The sequence below is a fragment of the Pelobates fuscus genome, chromosome 1, assembly GCF_036172605.1.
Source record: "Pelobates fuscus isolate aPelFus1 chromosome 1, aPelFus1.pri, whole genome shotgun sequence".
NCBI lineage: Eukaryota > Metazoa > Chordata > Amphibia > Anura > Pelobatidae > Pelobates > Pelobates fuscus.
The window spans coordinates 82,263,386-82,280,222 of record NC_086317.1 but is presented as its reverse complement, the minus strand read 5'-3'; the positions used below and the strand labels follow the sequence as shown (position 1 = coordinate 82,280,222).

The following is a 16,837-nucleotide window of genomic DNA, read 5'->3' as shown; positions in this document are numbered from 1 at the left end:
CCCTCTCCATTTGATCCTGGGGTTTCTCACAGCCCTGTTCGACTCAGGCAAGGACAGGACTATCAATGTTTTTCTATCGGCCGGTCATGGTGGTTTGGAAGGTTTACCCGTCGGCAAACATCCTTTTGTATGCCGTCTTCTCAAGGGTATTCGCTTCGTCCGTCCGCCTAGGTCGCGGTTTTCGACATTTTGGGACGTCAACAGTATGTTGCGGTTCCTGTCGGAGTGGTACCCTAACCAGGACTTGACTCTTAAACAACTATCCTCCAAGATGGTTATGCTGTTTTGCCTGGTCTCTTGTAAGAGAGTCTCCGATGTTAGGGCTCTTGATTGGGGTGCCTTTGTGTTTACGCCGGATGGCGTTACTTTCACCATATCTAGGAGAACTAAGTCGGCGTCCAAATCCTTCGTATATCCTAGATTCCCGTTATGTCCGGCACTCTGTCCGGTGGATTGTTTGAAGGCCTATCTAGAGGCTACACGTACGTTGCGTTCACCTGAACGCCATCCCCTATTCATTTCGTTTAAGGCTCCTCATCGCCCAGTATCGACTCCGACGCTAGCGCGTTGGATTCGTTGGCTTTTATCCCTAGCGGGTATAGACACGTCTGTCTTTACGCCTCATTCTGTACGGGGTGCTATGGCTTCGAAGGCATCCACTGTTGGTTGCCGCCTGGAGGACATCATGCGCGCAGCGGACTGGTCCCGAGAGTCGACCTTCAGAGACTTCTATTTCAGACCAATTGAACACGTCGCATCTCAAGTGATAGCACAGCTTTGAACTTGCATAATAGGAGCCTCCGTGTCTTTAATAAAATTCCCAGATTTTACTAGTAACATGACGTAAAGTCATGATTTTATTAAAGACACGGAGGCGAGTATTATTCCCTCCCACCCTCCCGGTGTGGATTTGGGATTAGAGATGCTTCGATGCTATACAAGTATGTTGTCAATTGGGTCTGTATTGAGTTCATGTTTTGTATCATGTAGTTTTTATCATGCTTAGATGATTTGACAGTTTTATATTGATTTCTAATCTTATATATTTTTCTATTTCAGAATCCTGTTTCATGTAGATTCCTCACGTTTATGTTTGGTAAGTCTACAGTTTTGAGTTTGGAAATTACCATATTTCTCTATCTTTTTTAGCTTGAAGTTATCGTTTTGTTTCCCGTTTCCTGTTTGGATCAAGTGGGACATCGTTTATCTTACCTGGTCTTCGGTTTCGCAAGAAAGAGGGGGATTGTGGGAGACACAGGACTTATATAGCTACTTCCTCTGTTATGTGATTGGCTACCTGTTATGCCTGTACAGTTTTTTTTCTTTCATTTTTGATAATATTTATATTCCTCTATCTTTGCTGCTGAGGAAATAAAGAAAGAGATATGCATAATACTCGGCTCCGTGTCTTTAATAAAATCATGACTTTACGTCATGTTACTAGTAAAATCTGGGAATTGTATTACAACAATGATATTTTAAGTAAAAGTGACAGTTTTTGAATTTTTTTACAAACAAACGGCACTTTTATGGACTATATTATTGTTGTAATATGTTTTACTGTTTTAAAACACTAATATTTGTGTTTAGTGAAATCTCCCGAGAATAACAGTACCCCCCCCCCCATGTACAGGTTTTTTTTGGAAAGTTAGAGAGTCACATATAAGGCTTGCATTTCATTTTTTTGACTTTGAAATTTGACAGATTAGTTATGTTGCCTTTGAGACCGTATGGTAGCCCAGGAATAAGAATTACCCCCATGATGGCATACCATTTGCAAAAGTAGACAACCCAAGGTATTGCAAATGGGGTATGTCCAGTCATTTTTAGTAGCCACTTAGTCACAAACACTGGCCAAATATTAGTTTTTTGCTTTTTTCACACAAAAACAAATATGAACGCTAACTTTGGCCAGTGTTTGTGACTAAGTGGCTACTAAAAAAGACTAAACATACCCCACGTTCAATACCTTGGGTTGTCTACTTTTTCAAATGGTATGCCATTATGGGGGTAATTCTCATTCCTGGGCTACCACACCGTCTCAAAGGTAACATTACTAATCTGGCAAATTTCAATTTGAAAATGGAACGTTCTATATTTGACCCTGTAACTTTCCAAAACACCATAAAACCTGTTAATGGGGGGTACTGTTGTACTCGTGAGACATCGCTGATTACAAATATGTGCATTTTGTTGCAGTAAAACCTAGTAAAACAGTATTATGAGATTTACAGCTAAAATGTGAGGCGGAACTACAAATTAAAAAAAATAAAAATAATTCTCACAGTTTTTATTTTATTTTATTCATAATAAATTGTTTCATATATAAATATTTTATATGCAATGAAAGCCCTGTTTCTCCTGAACAAAATGATATATAATAAATGTGGGTGCATTTAATATGAAAGAGGTGAATTACGGTTGAACAGACATATAGCGCAAATTCCAGTTTTTGTTTACGTTTTGTTTTGATCAGAACGTGCACTATTGACTCCGTCCTGAAGGGGTTAAAGGGACACTATAGTCACCTGAACAACTTTAGCTTAATGAAGCAGTTTTGGTGTATAGAACATGCCCCTGCAGCCTCACTGCTCAATCCTCTGCCATTTAGGAGTTAAATACCTTTGTTTATGAACCCTAGTCACACCTCCCTGCATGTGACTTGCACAGCCTTCCATAAACACTTCCTGTAAAGAGAGCCCTATTTAGGCTTTCTTTATTGCAAGTTCTGTTTAATTGAGATTTTCTTATCCCCTGCTATGTTAATAGCTTGCTAGACCCTGCAAGAGCCTCCTGTATGTGGATAAAGTTCAATTAAGAGATTGAGATACAATTATTTAAGGTAAATTACATCTGTTTGAAAGTGAAACCAATTTTTTTTTTTTTTTATGCAGGCTCTGTCAATCATAGCCAGGGGAGGTGTGGCTAGGGCAGCATAAACAGAAACAAAGTGATTTAACTCCTAAATGACAGTGAATTGAGCAGTGAAATTGCAGGGGAATTATCTATACACTAAAACTGCTTTATTTAGCTAAAGTAATTTAGGTGACTATAGAGTTCCTTTAAAAAAAAAAAAAAAAATCTAGCTCACCAGCATATTATTATTTAAAAATAACAGAAATATCCTTGTACAAAATAAGGCAGAGAAAACATACCAATAATTGATGACATGTTAAGCTTAGACATACTGAAACAAAAGGTGAGAAAAGCCCTGCTGCTACAAGCATGTCAATTAAACGAATGTGCAGTTCATCTCACTGTTCCAGTAAATTATAACATATTTGGTGTTACTGTGGCACTATGTGCTCCTATGACTTGCCTTTGGGGTTGTGATCACTAGGCTAGTGAATCCTGTTACTCAATATGATGTGGCCTTGTTCATTTAGACCAGGGGTGCCCTTAAGGTAGATTCCCCAGATGTTGTAGAACTACAGCTCCCATGATGCTTTGCATGCTTTAGAATGACAAAGCATCATGGAAACTGTAGTTCTACAACATCTGAGGATCTACCTTTTGAGCACCCCTGAGCTAGACCATCAATGGTTAACTTTTGAAAATTTCAGCGGCTGTGAGTTATGCTGCAAGCCAAATAATTAGCAGAGCATCATGGGGAATTTAGTCCAAAAGCTGCACTCACTGGATTCTATCATTGTTACAGAGACACTTCAAGCACTATAACACTACCATTACAGCTTTTTAGAATGGTTACAGTGATATGAGTTATCCTTTTAACCTCGTTTTTGTTAAACTTGGTTGAAGTGGTTTGACAAAAAACAGAAGAGTCCACCCAAAGTGAAGGTGACTGGCCAATTCAGCAATGCCATAAGCATATATTATAGGTGTGTTTGTGTCTCATCATGTAAGTAGAAAACCCCAGAAAAGAGACGTACTTGATTCTTGCAGTGTGCTGCCAAACTCCGCCTCGTAGTTCACCTTTAACTTAGGAATGCTTATAGTAATAGTGACAGGCTGCAGTGCCCGATCTATATCATGAACAAACTCTGATGTAAGACCTTCCTCAATATGGGTGAGGTTCTGGGTGACTGTGAGGGGCAGGAAGAACATGACGCTGACTCCACCACTAAATGGCAGCTGTACAATCTGTAAAGCGAGAAAGAAAAATGTAACTATATTGTTTGTTCTTAAAGTGAACCTGTTATCCATACATTGGGTGGGTGACATATTCACATTCAGATAGGTGTAGATGTCATTTAAACACTGCAGACAAAATCACATATACCTGAAGTTCACTTTCTCCACACATAGCACAGGATCCTAAAGGGGAATGAATCCCCCATAACACTGTGAAAATCTCAATGTGCTGATTTTTTTTTCCTCTCTAATTCACATTTTTCTTGGTTATTTGTATTTTAGTGCATTACTTATTTTACGTTTTGGGGATGGGTTGTACTTGTCAGCTGTAATTGAAAACAATCATCTATAATGAACTGTGTGAGAAAAGTCACAAAAGTGATCATTCTATCTGTTGTTTCTGGTTTGTTCTTTAATTATCCAAAATCAATGTAGAGAAACAACTTTGGCAATAATAATAATGGAAAAACATCACATGCAAGATATATTATAAAAGAACATATATTTAAAAGAACACTTTAGAGTGTACCCTCAGGAATGGCACAAGGCAGAGTTGTCCCCTATTGTTTATTTTAGCTCCTGAACTGTTTCTTATGGCCATGAGGCCCAATGAGAGTAGAAGGATTCTATCCACAAAGTGTTGCCGCACTCAAGGACGATCTATTGTTTGTTATTTTATAACCAAAACCAAATAAGATCTAAGAACAGGAAAAATATTTTACCTTGCTCTTCTCAAACATGTTTTAGCTTACATGTGCCATTTCAGAGAGAACCTAGGACTGTCAATTATCAGACTGATTCTACACAAAAGGGTGGTCCAGATCTGAAATGCAAGAACATTCCCTTTGCAAAAGAAAAATTGCATCCCCTGATGCTCATTTTGTCCTTTTTTGGGCATTGTCAGTGAAGTGTAGCTAATACCCCTCTAGGTGCAGAGAGCAAGGGTTCCAATATTTTTACTTAGGGACATGTTAAAGCAGTTCTGTAAGCTACTGGGCAAACAGCCCTGATGGTAACACTGCCACTTGCATTGCTGTGGGTCAGGGGTGCAGGGGAAGGTATGTTTTACTTACCTAAAGCTGTTCCTCATGACCGCCGCAATCACCATATATTGGTTCCTCTTCAGCTCCAGGCCTTTATTCTACCAGGAGCTGCATCATTGCTGTACTCTCAATCGTGCACAATAGTACAACACTGATATCTATCTTTTTCTCCACAGAAGTCACTAGTGACGACTGGGGGAAATAACAAAACTTGGCAAAGGTAGCTCTGCTTTTATTTACCATAATTTACTTGTGCTGGACTCAGCACAGTAGCTTGGCACTTTGGAGCATGCCAAGTTTATACCTCTTAACTGAACCATCAACTGTTCAAGAACAGCTACACAAGGAAATACAATGTATAGAACTGCTGATAGCATCCGTCTAGGGAAAATCAGAAATACCTACAAAGTAGCGATCAATACCTATTATGACACTTCCATATGTAGATCTGGCTTGATCTGTATTGAATGGATATGGACATCATGCCTTTAAGTTTCATGCATTCTGTGATTACAAACTAACCACATGTTTTTAGTCATAAGATCACGGGTATTCCTCTGATTCAATTCACTAGCATTTTGACATATGGACTGACAGAAACCCTACACACGCACACGCAACAGAAAACACCGCCCATGACAGGAGTGATCAGAGGCCCTTAGAACCATTCGGTGACTCAGCGCTGTTGAGGTGGGGGTGATCGGTGAACATGTTTTGGGCTCCGCCTTGGATGGGTATCGCATGGGAGGGGTCAGCACTTGCATTGGGACTTAGTTTTCTACCTTTAGTCTGGGCATTTGGCCACTTATGATGGGGGTGCCGGGTCATGGAGGTGTTGTAAGATAGGTCTCTCACATACCTTACCTAACGGGAGGTACTTCAACATCACTGAACAGATTATATCTCTCCCCGGATGTACCCCGGATTACATCTGGGACCCTACCACCAACGACCCCACATATGTGGAAGATTTGCTGGTGTCATTGCCCATACGCTATCTTCCGACCTTTGCTGACCCGACCCCGCATAGCTCTAAACTCGAGACTCACTGGTCTCCCTACCCTGAAACTATATTACGCCCCGAACTAGCCTCGACTATCTAAGGCAATAACTACCTATGTGACATATCCATCCCCTGTCCACCACAGGCAAGCGCCAACTGTAATCCATGTCTAGCCAGAATTATATCAGGCCGTGAATAAATACTCATACACACACAAATGCTACATGAAGGCGCTCAATACTGATTCCTGCTCTCTGCTTCCACAAATAAAGGGAAGTAATCACGGAATTTGTCAACCTAGGTCAATACTTTGTTCACCTGATTTTGTGATGTTTAACTGTACTAAAATTGTTTTACTCAGACTGTTCTGATACTAGAATATTTTATGCTGGCTTTATCTTGTTTTGGAAATATTACGTTTTTGCTTGGCCTGCGAGCCACTTATGTTGATTATATCATCTCAATAAACAGATTTACAAAAAAAAAAAGATCACGGGTATTCTATCCCTCTTCCCCTCCTCTCCTTTTTTATCCCCCCAGTTCTTCTGGATCACACTTAATGATTTAGGCAATAGTACCTATTATTGTGCTACACTTATGTCATTAGGTCTTTGATTTTCTGTTAGTACGAAAAGAAATGAACACACTTGTTTCATAATGTTGCACCTGCAAAAGTACTGACTTTCCCACTGTACCCAATGTTGTTGAGTTACATTATTCCTTTGGTTGATGTCCACCCGTTAGCCTGCACCTATTCTATGTTGAATGCTTGCTATAGCTGTCTCTATGACTACGCTTGTTGATACTTCCTTTGTTACTCTATTGTAACAAAATTCTAATGAAGATTGTAACACTGTATTTAATGTAAGGTTTTCCAATGTGCTAAAAGACCTCTAATTTGTAAATATATTTGTAGTTATTACAGTCACAAAATAAATATTTAATACATTACTAATTAATAAAGTACAATTGAACACAATCTCTAGTCTTGTATGCATCTTATTGGTACATAACACACATTTTGCTATGAAACTATCTGGCAAATGTATCAATGAGAATTTATTTTAATGTATACCATTAGCACAGAGTTACCAGTTATTCACTAGACTCTGTGACATGTGTACCAACAATAGAAAGTGAATGGCAGAACAACAGCCACAGCTATGTATACATCCACTACAATACACCATACTTCCACAGGGTTATTCACCAACGCATTTTTGTGTTGTGAATTAAATACCAATGGAAAATAAAAAGGCAAAATCAGCTGTAAAACATTTCCAGCTCAGCCATAGTCACAACATATAGGATATTTATTTTTGCTTCAGTTTTTCCATTCAGATTTAATTCCCCAAAAACTAGAAGTCAGTGTATAACTTATTGTAGTGGATGCATACACATCGTTGCCGGATATTCCACCATTCGTGTATCATGTACATGACACTTTTAGAGAAATTTAGAATTTAAAGGGACACTATAGTCACCAGAACAATTACAGCTTATTGCATTTGTTCTGGTTAGTAGAATCATTACCTTCAGGCCTTTTGCTGTAAATACTGTCTTTTCAGATAAAATGCAGTGTTTACATTACAGCCTAGTGATCGCTTCACTGGCCACTCCTCAGATAGCTGTTAGAGATCCTTCCTGGGTCATGGCTGCCTAAAATGCATCCAAACATTCAGTGTCTCCTCCCTCTGCATGCAGACACAGAACTTTCCTCATGGAGATTGATGAGGAGATGCTGATTGGCCAGGGCTGTGTTTGAATCATGCTGGCTCTGCCCCTGATCTGCCTCCTTGTCAGTGTCAGCCAATCCTATGGGGAAGCATTGTGATTGGATCAGGCCACTACTTCTGATGATCTCAGCAGACTACTGTTTTTTGGTTTTTTTTTAGGCAAACAGCATGCAGAATACAGTAAGATTTTGCTGTATTTATGGAGGCATGAGGGGCACAGGGGGGCTAGATGGGGGTCAGGCCCGGACTGGCCATCGGGCACACCGGGCAAATGCCCGGTGGGCCGCGATGGCCGTGGGGCCGAGGCCGGCAGGGGAAGGTCCCAGGACTTCCCCTGCCGGTTTATGCAGGGCCGGCACTATCCGAGCGCCGGCCCCGCTGTATTCCATGTCGGGCCGGTGGGGAGATCAAAGATCTCCCTCACCGGCCCACATGCTATCCAATGCGGCCGCCGGCGGGGAGAGAGGGAGGGAGACAGCCTGCCCGGAGAGAGGACCCGGCGGAGCTCTAACTTGCAGCTCCGCCGGGTTCCTCTCGCGAGATCCGGAGCGTTGCCATGGCAATGACCGGATCTCGCGAGAGTGAGCTCTAGCCCGCAGGCTAGAGTTCACTCACCACGAGGACCACCAGGGAACACTGCCACTCTGCCTCCCAGTCCCAGGAACCAGTCCCCCCCTCCCAGGCTAAAGGTAAGAAGGGAGGGGGGGACATAATGCCTGTTATTTTATTTGTTTACCCCCCCCCCCCCCCCCTACACACAAAATACATTCTAACATTTATACATCACTCACACCCATCACACTCAGCACTCTCACACCCATCACACTCAGCACTCTCACACCCAGCACTCTCACACCCATCACCCCCAGCACTCTCACCCCCAGCACTCTCACCCACAGCACTCTCACCCACAGCATACACAGCACTCTCACACCCATCACACACAGCACTCTCACCCACATCATACACAGCACTCTCACACCCATCACACACAGCACTCACACCCATCACACTCAGCACTCACACCCATCACACTCAGCACTCTTACACTCAGCACTCTCACCCACATAACACACAGCACTCTCACACCCATCACACTCAGCACTCTCACACCCATCACACTCGGCACTCTCACACCCATCACACTCAGCACTCACACACCCATCACACTCAGCACTCTCACCCACATCACACACAGTACTCTTACACACATCACACTCAGCACTCGCACATTCAGCACTCTCACACACAGCACTATCACACTCGGCACTCTCACACCCATCACACACAGCACTCTCACACCCATCACACACAGCACTCACACCCATCACACTCAGCACTCACACCCATCACACTCAGCACTCACTCAGCACTCTCACCCACATAACACACAGCACTCTCACACACAGCACTCTCACACACAGCACTCTCTAACCCATCACACACAGCACTCTCACACCCATCACACAAAGCATTCTCACACACATCACTCTCACACACATCATACACAGCACTCTCACACACAGCACTCTCTAACCCATCACACACAGCACTCTCACACACATCGTACACAGTACTCTTACACACATCACACTCAGCACTCTCACACACCGCACTATCACACTCAGCACTCTCACACCCATCATACACAGCACTCTCACACACATTACAAACAGCACTGTCACACACAGCACTCTCACACACCACATTCTTACACACATCACACACAGCATTCTCACACACACCACTTACCGCACCCTCACATACCACTTACCGCACCCTCACACACAGCACCCCTCACACACAGCATCCATCACGCACACATACTGCACCCCTCACATACACACAGAACCCCCCCAACACACTGCACCACACACATACACAATAGTTCCAAACACACACATATATATACATACACACACACAGCACCCCTCACACATACTGCACCCCTAAACACATTACATTCCAGACACACACTAGATCCCTTACCCAACTCTGGATCATCTACACACATATAAACACTAGATCCCTATATACACTCTGAATCCGTTATAAACACACACTCACTAGATCTCCTACACATTCTGGGTCCTTCAAACACACACTAGACTCCTATACACACACACACACACACACACACACACACACACACTACACTCCTAACATATACACTCTGAATCCCCTATACACACACACACACACACACACACACACACACACACACACACACTAGATTCCTTGTAAGCAAACACATACTACACCCCTAAACACACACTTTCTACAAACACTACATCACCTATAAACACACTCTATAGCCTGTTTGCACACATGCTACATCCCCTTTACATACATTCTCTACAGCCCCTAGCCACATATGCATCACATTACACCACAGGCACAACATGTCTAAAACTAACCTTATTACACAATACCACACCACAGTCAGCTCACTCTACACACACGCAATACCACAAGCAGACTCCAAACACATGCACAATACTCTTTCCTGGCATTTTTGTCTCCTGGTATCCAGTTATAGAGACACCAGAGACAAGTTGCAAGGAAACACAGTGCAAGCATGTTATTAAATTTGCTTGCACAGTGCAGAACAAATACAGTTTTTTTTTTTCTCATGCTAGAGCTCTTCAGCAGAGCTCTGCGCATGATCTGCCCTGGAAGAGCATTGAACCAACATGCTCACTTTGAGAGGGGGCGTGCTTGTCATTAGTGATGACAAAACACACCTCCTCTGACCTTCCTCTGACCTTCTTAGTGGGCCGCTGGGATAAAAAAATGCCCGGGCCGAATTTTTCTCCCAGTCCGGCCCTGATGGGGGTGTTAACACTATAGGGTCAGGAATACATGTTTGTGTTCCTGACCCTATAGTGATCCTTTAAATATCAGGTATGTAGAGTGTTTAGGCTGAATGTCAATTTCACTTAAAACTCTGGATCACTAAAAAGAAACAGATCATGCCATCCACATGGTCCATTTGTGTACGAGGGGTGCTCTTTAGTCTTTGATTCCACTGTTAAAACTTTCCTACTTCAAAGAAATACATTAGTCAATGCTGTGTTGCTGGCTGCAGTGTTTTCCAACATCACACAAGTGAAGCAGCTGTTATGTGAAGGTTTTTTTATTCCCAGAGGGAGTTCAAACTTAAGCCAGTTACCCTGAAAATGTAATTTAAATATATTGCTATCCTGTCATCTTGCTAAAAGTAATAAATTGTTGTTGACTATAAATGCTATTCTCCCTCTACAGCAAGACATTACATTATTTTATGAAATTATTACAAATAAAACTCCTGTCTTAAATTCCCATTATAATTATCAGAATGTCTTTATCATTAAGTATTATATTTACAGCAGGTTTCAATGGGAGTGTATGTCAGTGCTCATACTACCTAATATTTTTTATCTCGCCAGTTACTGTGTATGACTTTGTATGAATCAAACATATTCACACTCTTCTTGCTTTTAAGTGGATATTGTTTTGTGTTTTAGTGTAATAAAATTATTTAAATGGACACTATAGTCACCAAAACAACTTTAGCTTAATGAAGCAGTTTTGGTGTATAGAACATGCCCCTGCAGTCTCACTGCTCAATTCTCTGCCATTTAGGAGTTAAATCACTTTTGTTTCTGATAATGCAGCCATAGTCACACCTTCCCTGGCTGTGATGGTTTCATTTTCAATCACAGGCAGGGTATAGCAAGCTGTTAATAGAGCAGGAGATGAATTCTGAATTAAACAGAATTAGTGATAAAGCAAGTGTAAGCATTAGATGACTCTTTACAGGAAGTGTTTAGGAAGGCTGTGCAAGTCACATGCAGGGAGGTGTGAATAGGGCTGCATAAATCAACAAAGTGATTTAACTACTAAATGGCAAAGAATTGAGTGAGAAGGTAGGGACATGATCTATACACCAAGTCTGCTACATTAAGCTAAAGTTGTTTTGGTGACTATAGTGTCCCCTTAAGAAATTCTTGTAGTACGGGCTCTGACTTTTGGTAAATCAGAGCTTCGTGTTTCTGTAAAATAAAAAATACTACTTTAAATCATTTGCTTCTCTTCCATTTTCAATCAAATATGAATTGTCTTCACCTGCTGTGTAACTTGATTGATAATTGAAGTCTGTCAAGATTCACAGTTAAACCGTGAGTTTAGAGGTGAGAGCTAAAACACATGGTTGGCATTGAAATAATGATAGATTTCGACTATAAATATATATATATATATATATATATATATATATATATATATATATATATATATATATATATATATATATATATATACAAACCCTTCTCCCGGTCTTGTCACATTTCCAAAAAAATAACAAAAGTGAAACATACAAGAAGTGCATACAACTAAAATGAGAGAGAGTTAAGGTCTCCTTCCTGAGGTGTCAGATTGTAGCTCCTCCAGTTATTAGTAGCAGTAGTATTGCTGATAAAGAATATTCCAGTTTTTTTAAAGGGCATACATACAGATAAGGTGCACCTTCTGCGCTATCAATCTTACGACAGAGCTATGCACACAGCGCACAAACCTTAGGGAGTTTTGTTTTTTGTTTGGGTCACTCTTTTTTTCCTGAGAAGGTACCACAACTGGGAATTCAGAGCTTGGAATGAAAGTCTCTGTGATCAATCACAGAATATGAAAAACGGAAGACAAAGATTCAGAGCATATAGTCATATGACCATGGTTATAATAAACTGAGATACATACTTCCTGGTAAATAATCCTTCCAGACGAATTAAACTTGTAGTCCAGGAAAAACAGCTGCATGTTGATTGTAGGCTACCATTCTCATGCTGAATTGGAGACTTGGACTGATTTGACTAAACCAGGGATAGGCAACCTTCGGCTCTCCAGATGTTGTGGACTACATCCCCCATAATGCTCTTACACACATAATGCTGGCAAAGCATCATGGGAGGTGTAGTCCAAAACATCTGAAGAGCCGAAGGTTGCCTATCCCTGGACTAAACTATGGATTAAGATCACCTAATTACCATTAAGATCGCTATTATTGTGATGTGATAATTGGAGAACCAAGTTGCCTCAAGCTTGGGAGATTCCTCACTGCGTACCTGTCAAATCATTGCCTGTAGATTGGGTTCTCATTCCAACTCATCCATGATAGCACTTACAAGCTTCCAAATAAAAATTGTGTATATATCAACACAAGAAGATAGAATCAAAACCAATGAACCAAACCTAATAATGTTTACAAATCATCCCTAACATTTCACACAAATCCCCATTCAATTATATGTTCGGTACATTTCATAAGTGTTTCAACAGCAGAGACAGTTTATTTGGTAATAGCCAATAATATACAAGCACGTATTGTACAGTAAATGTGCTTTTAGTAAAGAAAATGTTCCCCTATTCAGTCTGCTAGAATTCACTGAGGAAATACACTGGAATTGCTGATGTAGAAGTTGTCAGTTCACAATTTACCGCTGTGTTAATCAGTTAATGCAACACTGGCAGAAAAAAAATATCAAGTGACACATTCTAAAAGCGATAAAGTGACACTGGGATTCCAAGTACATTTACTCTATTCAAAAAGCCATGTTCTAACCATAAAATCTAAAAGCGGAATATGAAAAGTGACAATTTTATTGCAGAGGGCACAGAAAGCTGTACTATAAAAATAATATAGGGATGGCAATTTGTGGCAAGGATTTATATTTAAAAATACACATTTAAAATAAAAAAAAAGCTCTGTTGTGTGTAAGTAATAAAAAAAAAAGGATTGTGTAGATCTGAGGTCAGGGTTCGTACGGGTACAAAACTGTGTCTTGTCTGATCTTGTTAAAGTAAACAAAAAGAATATTAGAAGACAATATCTATAAAAACAGAACTAAATTGTACGATTCAATGTTCCCAAGGCAAAGCACTTTGTTCTATAAGAGAATAAAAAGAGGATTATAGTGAATTATAGGAGGGCGTAATCATTCACGAAAACACCTTAAAGAAAACGTAAAAAACAGAACGTAATTCAATACAACTTCACTATAAATAGCGTGAAGTGCATGTGATGTTTTTTATTCTGTTTCGGCAGAAAAGTATGGCGTCTATCGAAAATCATTAATTCTGTTCTGCTTTATTTCTGCAAATACCAAGTGCATCTTTAAATCTACCATTTATTTTATTTTCAGATGTGAAATTGGAGCTACTAGAAGTTCCGTTAAAGCAACCTTTCCTGTAAATGCTTCTGGCATGTAGTGCAAAGGTATAAAATATAACATATCATTTGCGGTATTTCTTGAAAGGGTATATTTTTCGTTTTGCCGAGACTTTATGTAAAGCCAGTCTTTATCTCAAGACTCAAGTGGATGCCGGCCGTGAATATGTGAAGTACACATACTTAAAGAGAAGGCATGTCAGCAGCAATATCGGAATAAAAAGAAATAGCTCTAGACCTTTGTACTAGGCTGTGGACGGTTTGGGCTCTTTGTTAGCACTAACAATAACAAAAGACTGAATAGACAGTGTGTCAAAGGATCTGTGGATGGCAGGAATTCTTTACTTCGATTTATTTGTTACAATGCTTGTTGTGCTTATAATCAGGGTTACAATATCCACCGTGTTTTCAGGGACACATATAATTTTGCCATATTTATGAAAACGCATGGTTTGTAATTGCCAGATTCGTTTGCTGAACCTATGTTGCCTTTGAGACTGTATGGCAGTCCAGGAATCAGAATCACTCCCATAATGGCATACCATTTGAAAAGTAGACAACCTAACGTATTCAAAATTGGGTATGTTCAATCTTTTTTAGTAGCCACTTGGTCACAAACCCTTGCCAAAATGAATGTTCATATTTGTTTTGGTTTTTTTTGCATTTTTCACACAATAACTGCACTTTCACTGATGATATCAGCATTATACGATTTACTGCTCTAAAACACTCATATTTGTGTTCAGTGATGTCTTTCAAGTACGACAATATCCTCACAGGTTTTATGGAGGTTTGGAAAGTTACAGGGTCAAATATAGGGCTTGCAAATTAAATTCTCTGGACTGGTCCCTCAATATTTGCTAAAATTATTAATAAAATCACGTAATTATGTAAAAATAATACATAAATATACAGGTAGAAATAGATTTTATATATATATATATATATATATATATATAAATATATATAATATAATAATTTTATTTCTACCTGTATATTTATTTATTAATATTATTATTATTATTTCATTCTAAGTGTATTTTGATATTAATATATAATATCAAAATACACACTAAGAATAAGTGTGTGTGTAAGTTTGTATCTCCTGCTCTCTAAATTGAACTTTAATCACACACAGGAGGCTGAGGCAGGGTCAAGCAAGCTATTAACAGAGCAGGAGATAAGAAATTCTGAATACATAATATAATAAATACATATATATATATATATATATATATATATATATATATATATATATATATATATATATACTGTAGTCAGTTTCCAGTGGCTTTGCGCTCCAACTTAAATATTTGATTTATTACCCAGTGCTCAGTAACACAATAAATATACTGCAATAAGATACCAGCAATCTGGGAATTCCAACAAATTCTTCTTTATTCAGTTAAATTTCAAGAGTCAGCGTTTCAGCTCCCATCAAAAACTTTCCTGCACCACTTATTTTATTTTATTCTTATATTTCTTAGTTTCTCTTTTTACTTCTCTTCCCTGCAATATTACTGCTTTATTGTTAACTTTGTACCTTCCATGCTCATCTCTTTTTTTGTTAATTGTTTATTTTGTTAGTATTGTGCTAATCGTTAATTTATGTCCACCATTTATGACCTATCCTTATATCTTTAAATCTCATTTCCTCTCTCCCCACCACTTGCCCGCTTGATCCTGTCCTGTCTCACCTTATCAGATCTCTCTCATCTTGTCTTGTGCCTTCCTTAACACACATCTTCAAATGCTCTCTCTCTTCTGGTGTTGTCTCTGCTGCCCTCAAACATGCTACTGTAGTACCCCTCTTAAAAAAACCATCACTTGACCCATCCTCCCCTTAACTATCATCCCATAACCTTTTTCCTCAAAGCTTCTGGAAAGACTTGTCTTTACTCGTCTGACTTGTTTCCTCAATTCCAACTCTCTCCTTGACCCTCTTCAGTCTGGCTTCCAACCCCTACACTCTACTGACACTGCTCTTATTAAAGTCACTAACGACCTAATCATAGCTAAATAAAAAGGGCACACCTCCATACTAATTCTTCTTGACCTCTCTGCTGCCTTTGACACTGTTGACCATGTTCTACTTCTCCAAACTCTTCAATCACTCGGTCTCTTTGACAATGTCCTATCTTGGTTTTCCTCCTATCTCTCCCAATGCTCATTCAGTGTCTCCTTTTCTAATGATACCTCCTCCCTTCGTCCTGTCTCTGTTGGAGTCCCCCAAGGCTCTGTACTTGGTCCCCTTCTATTTTCTCTTTATACTGCCTCTCTTGGCAAACTTATTACCTCATTTGGATTCCAATACCACCTTAACGCTGATGACACTCAGATATACTTCTCCTCCCCGGACCTCTCCCCTGCCGTCCTGCAATGTGTCACTGCTTGCCTTTCTTCAATCTCTGACTGGATGTCCTCCCGATTTTTGAAACTCAATCTCTCTAAAACTGAACTCCTTGTCGTCCCTCCTCCTAATTCTGATCCTCCTCTTTCGCTCTCCCTTCAAGTTAGTGGTACCCACATCAGTCCATCCTTGCAAGCACACTATCTTGGCGTTATAAATGTTTCTGGCCTCACATCCAGTCTGTTACCAAATCCTGCAGATTCCACCTTAATAACATAGCCTGCATCTTTCCCTTTCTTACGCAAGATGCTACTAAGGAGCTTGTCAATGCTTTAGTAATCTCTTGCATCGATTATTGTAACTCTCTCCTAATAGGTCTCCCCACAAGTCGTATTGCCCCGCTACAGTCTG

At 40.0% G+C, this 16,837-nt stretch overlaps 1 protein-coding gene across 1 annotated transcript in view; it reads right to left on the bottom strand.

The window, feature by feature from the left end:
• SERPINF1 (serpin family F member 1) overlaps positions 1 to 16,837 on the bottom strand; it is a 78,963-nt gene that overhangs the window by 9,585 nt on the left and 52,541 nt on the right. Inside the window, exon 7 of the mRNA XM_063449934.1 lies at positions 3,891 to 4,101. Coding sequence (XP_063306004.1) covers positions 3,891 to 4,101 — 211 coding nt within the window. The remainder of the gene's footprint in view (positions 1 to 3,890; positions 4,102 to 16,837) is intronic.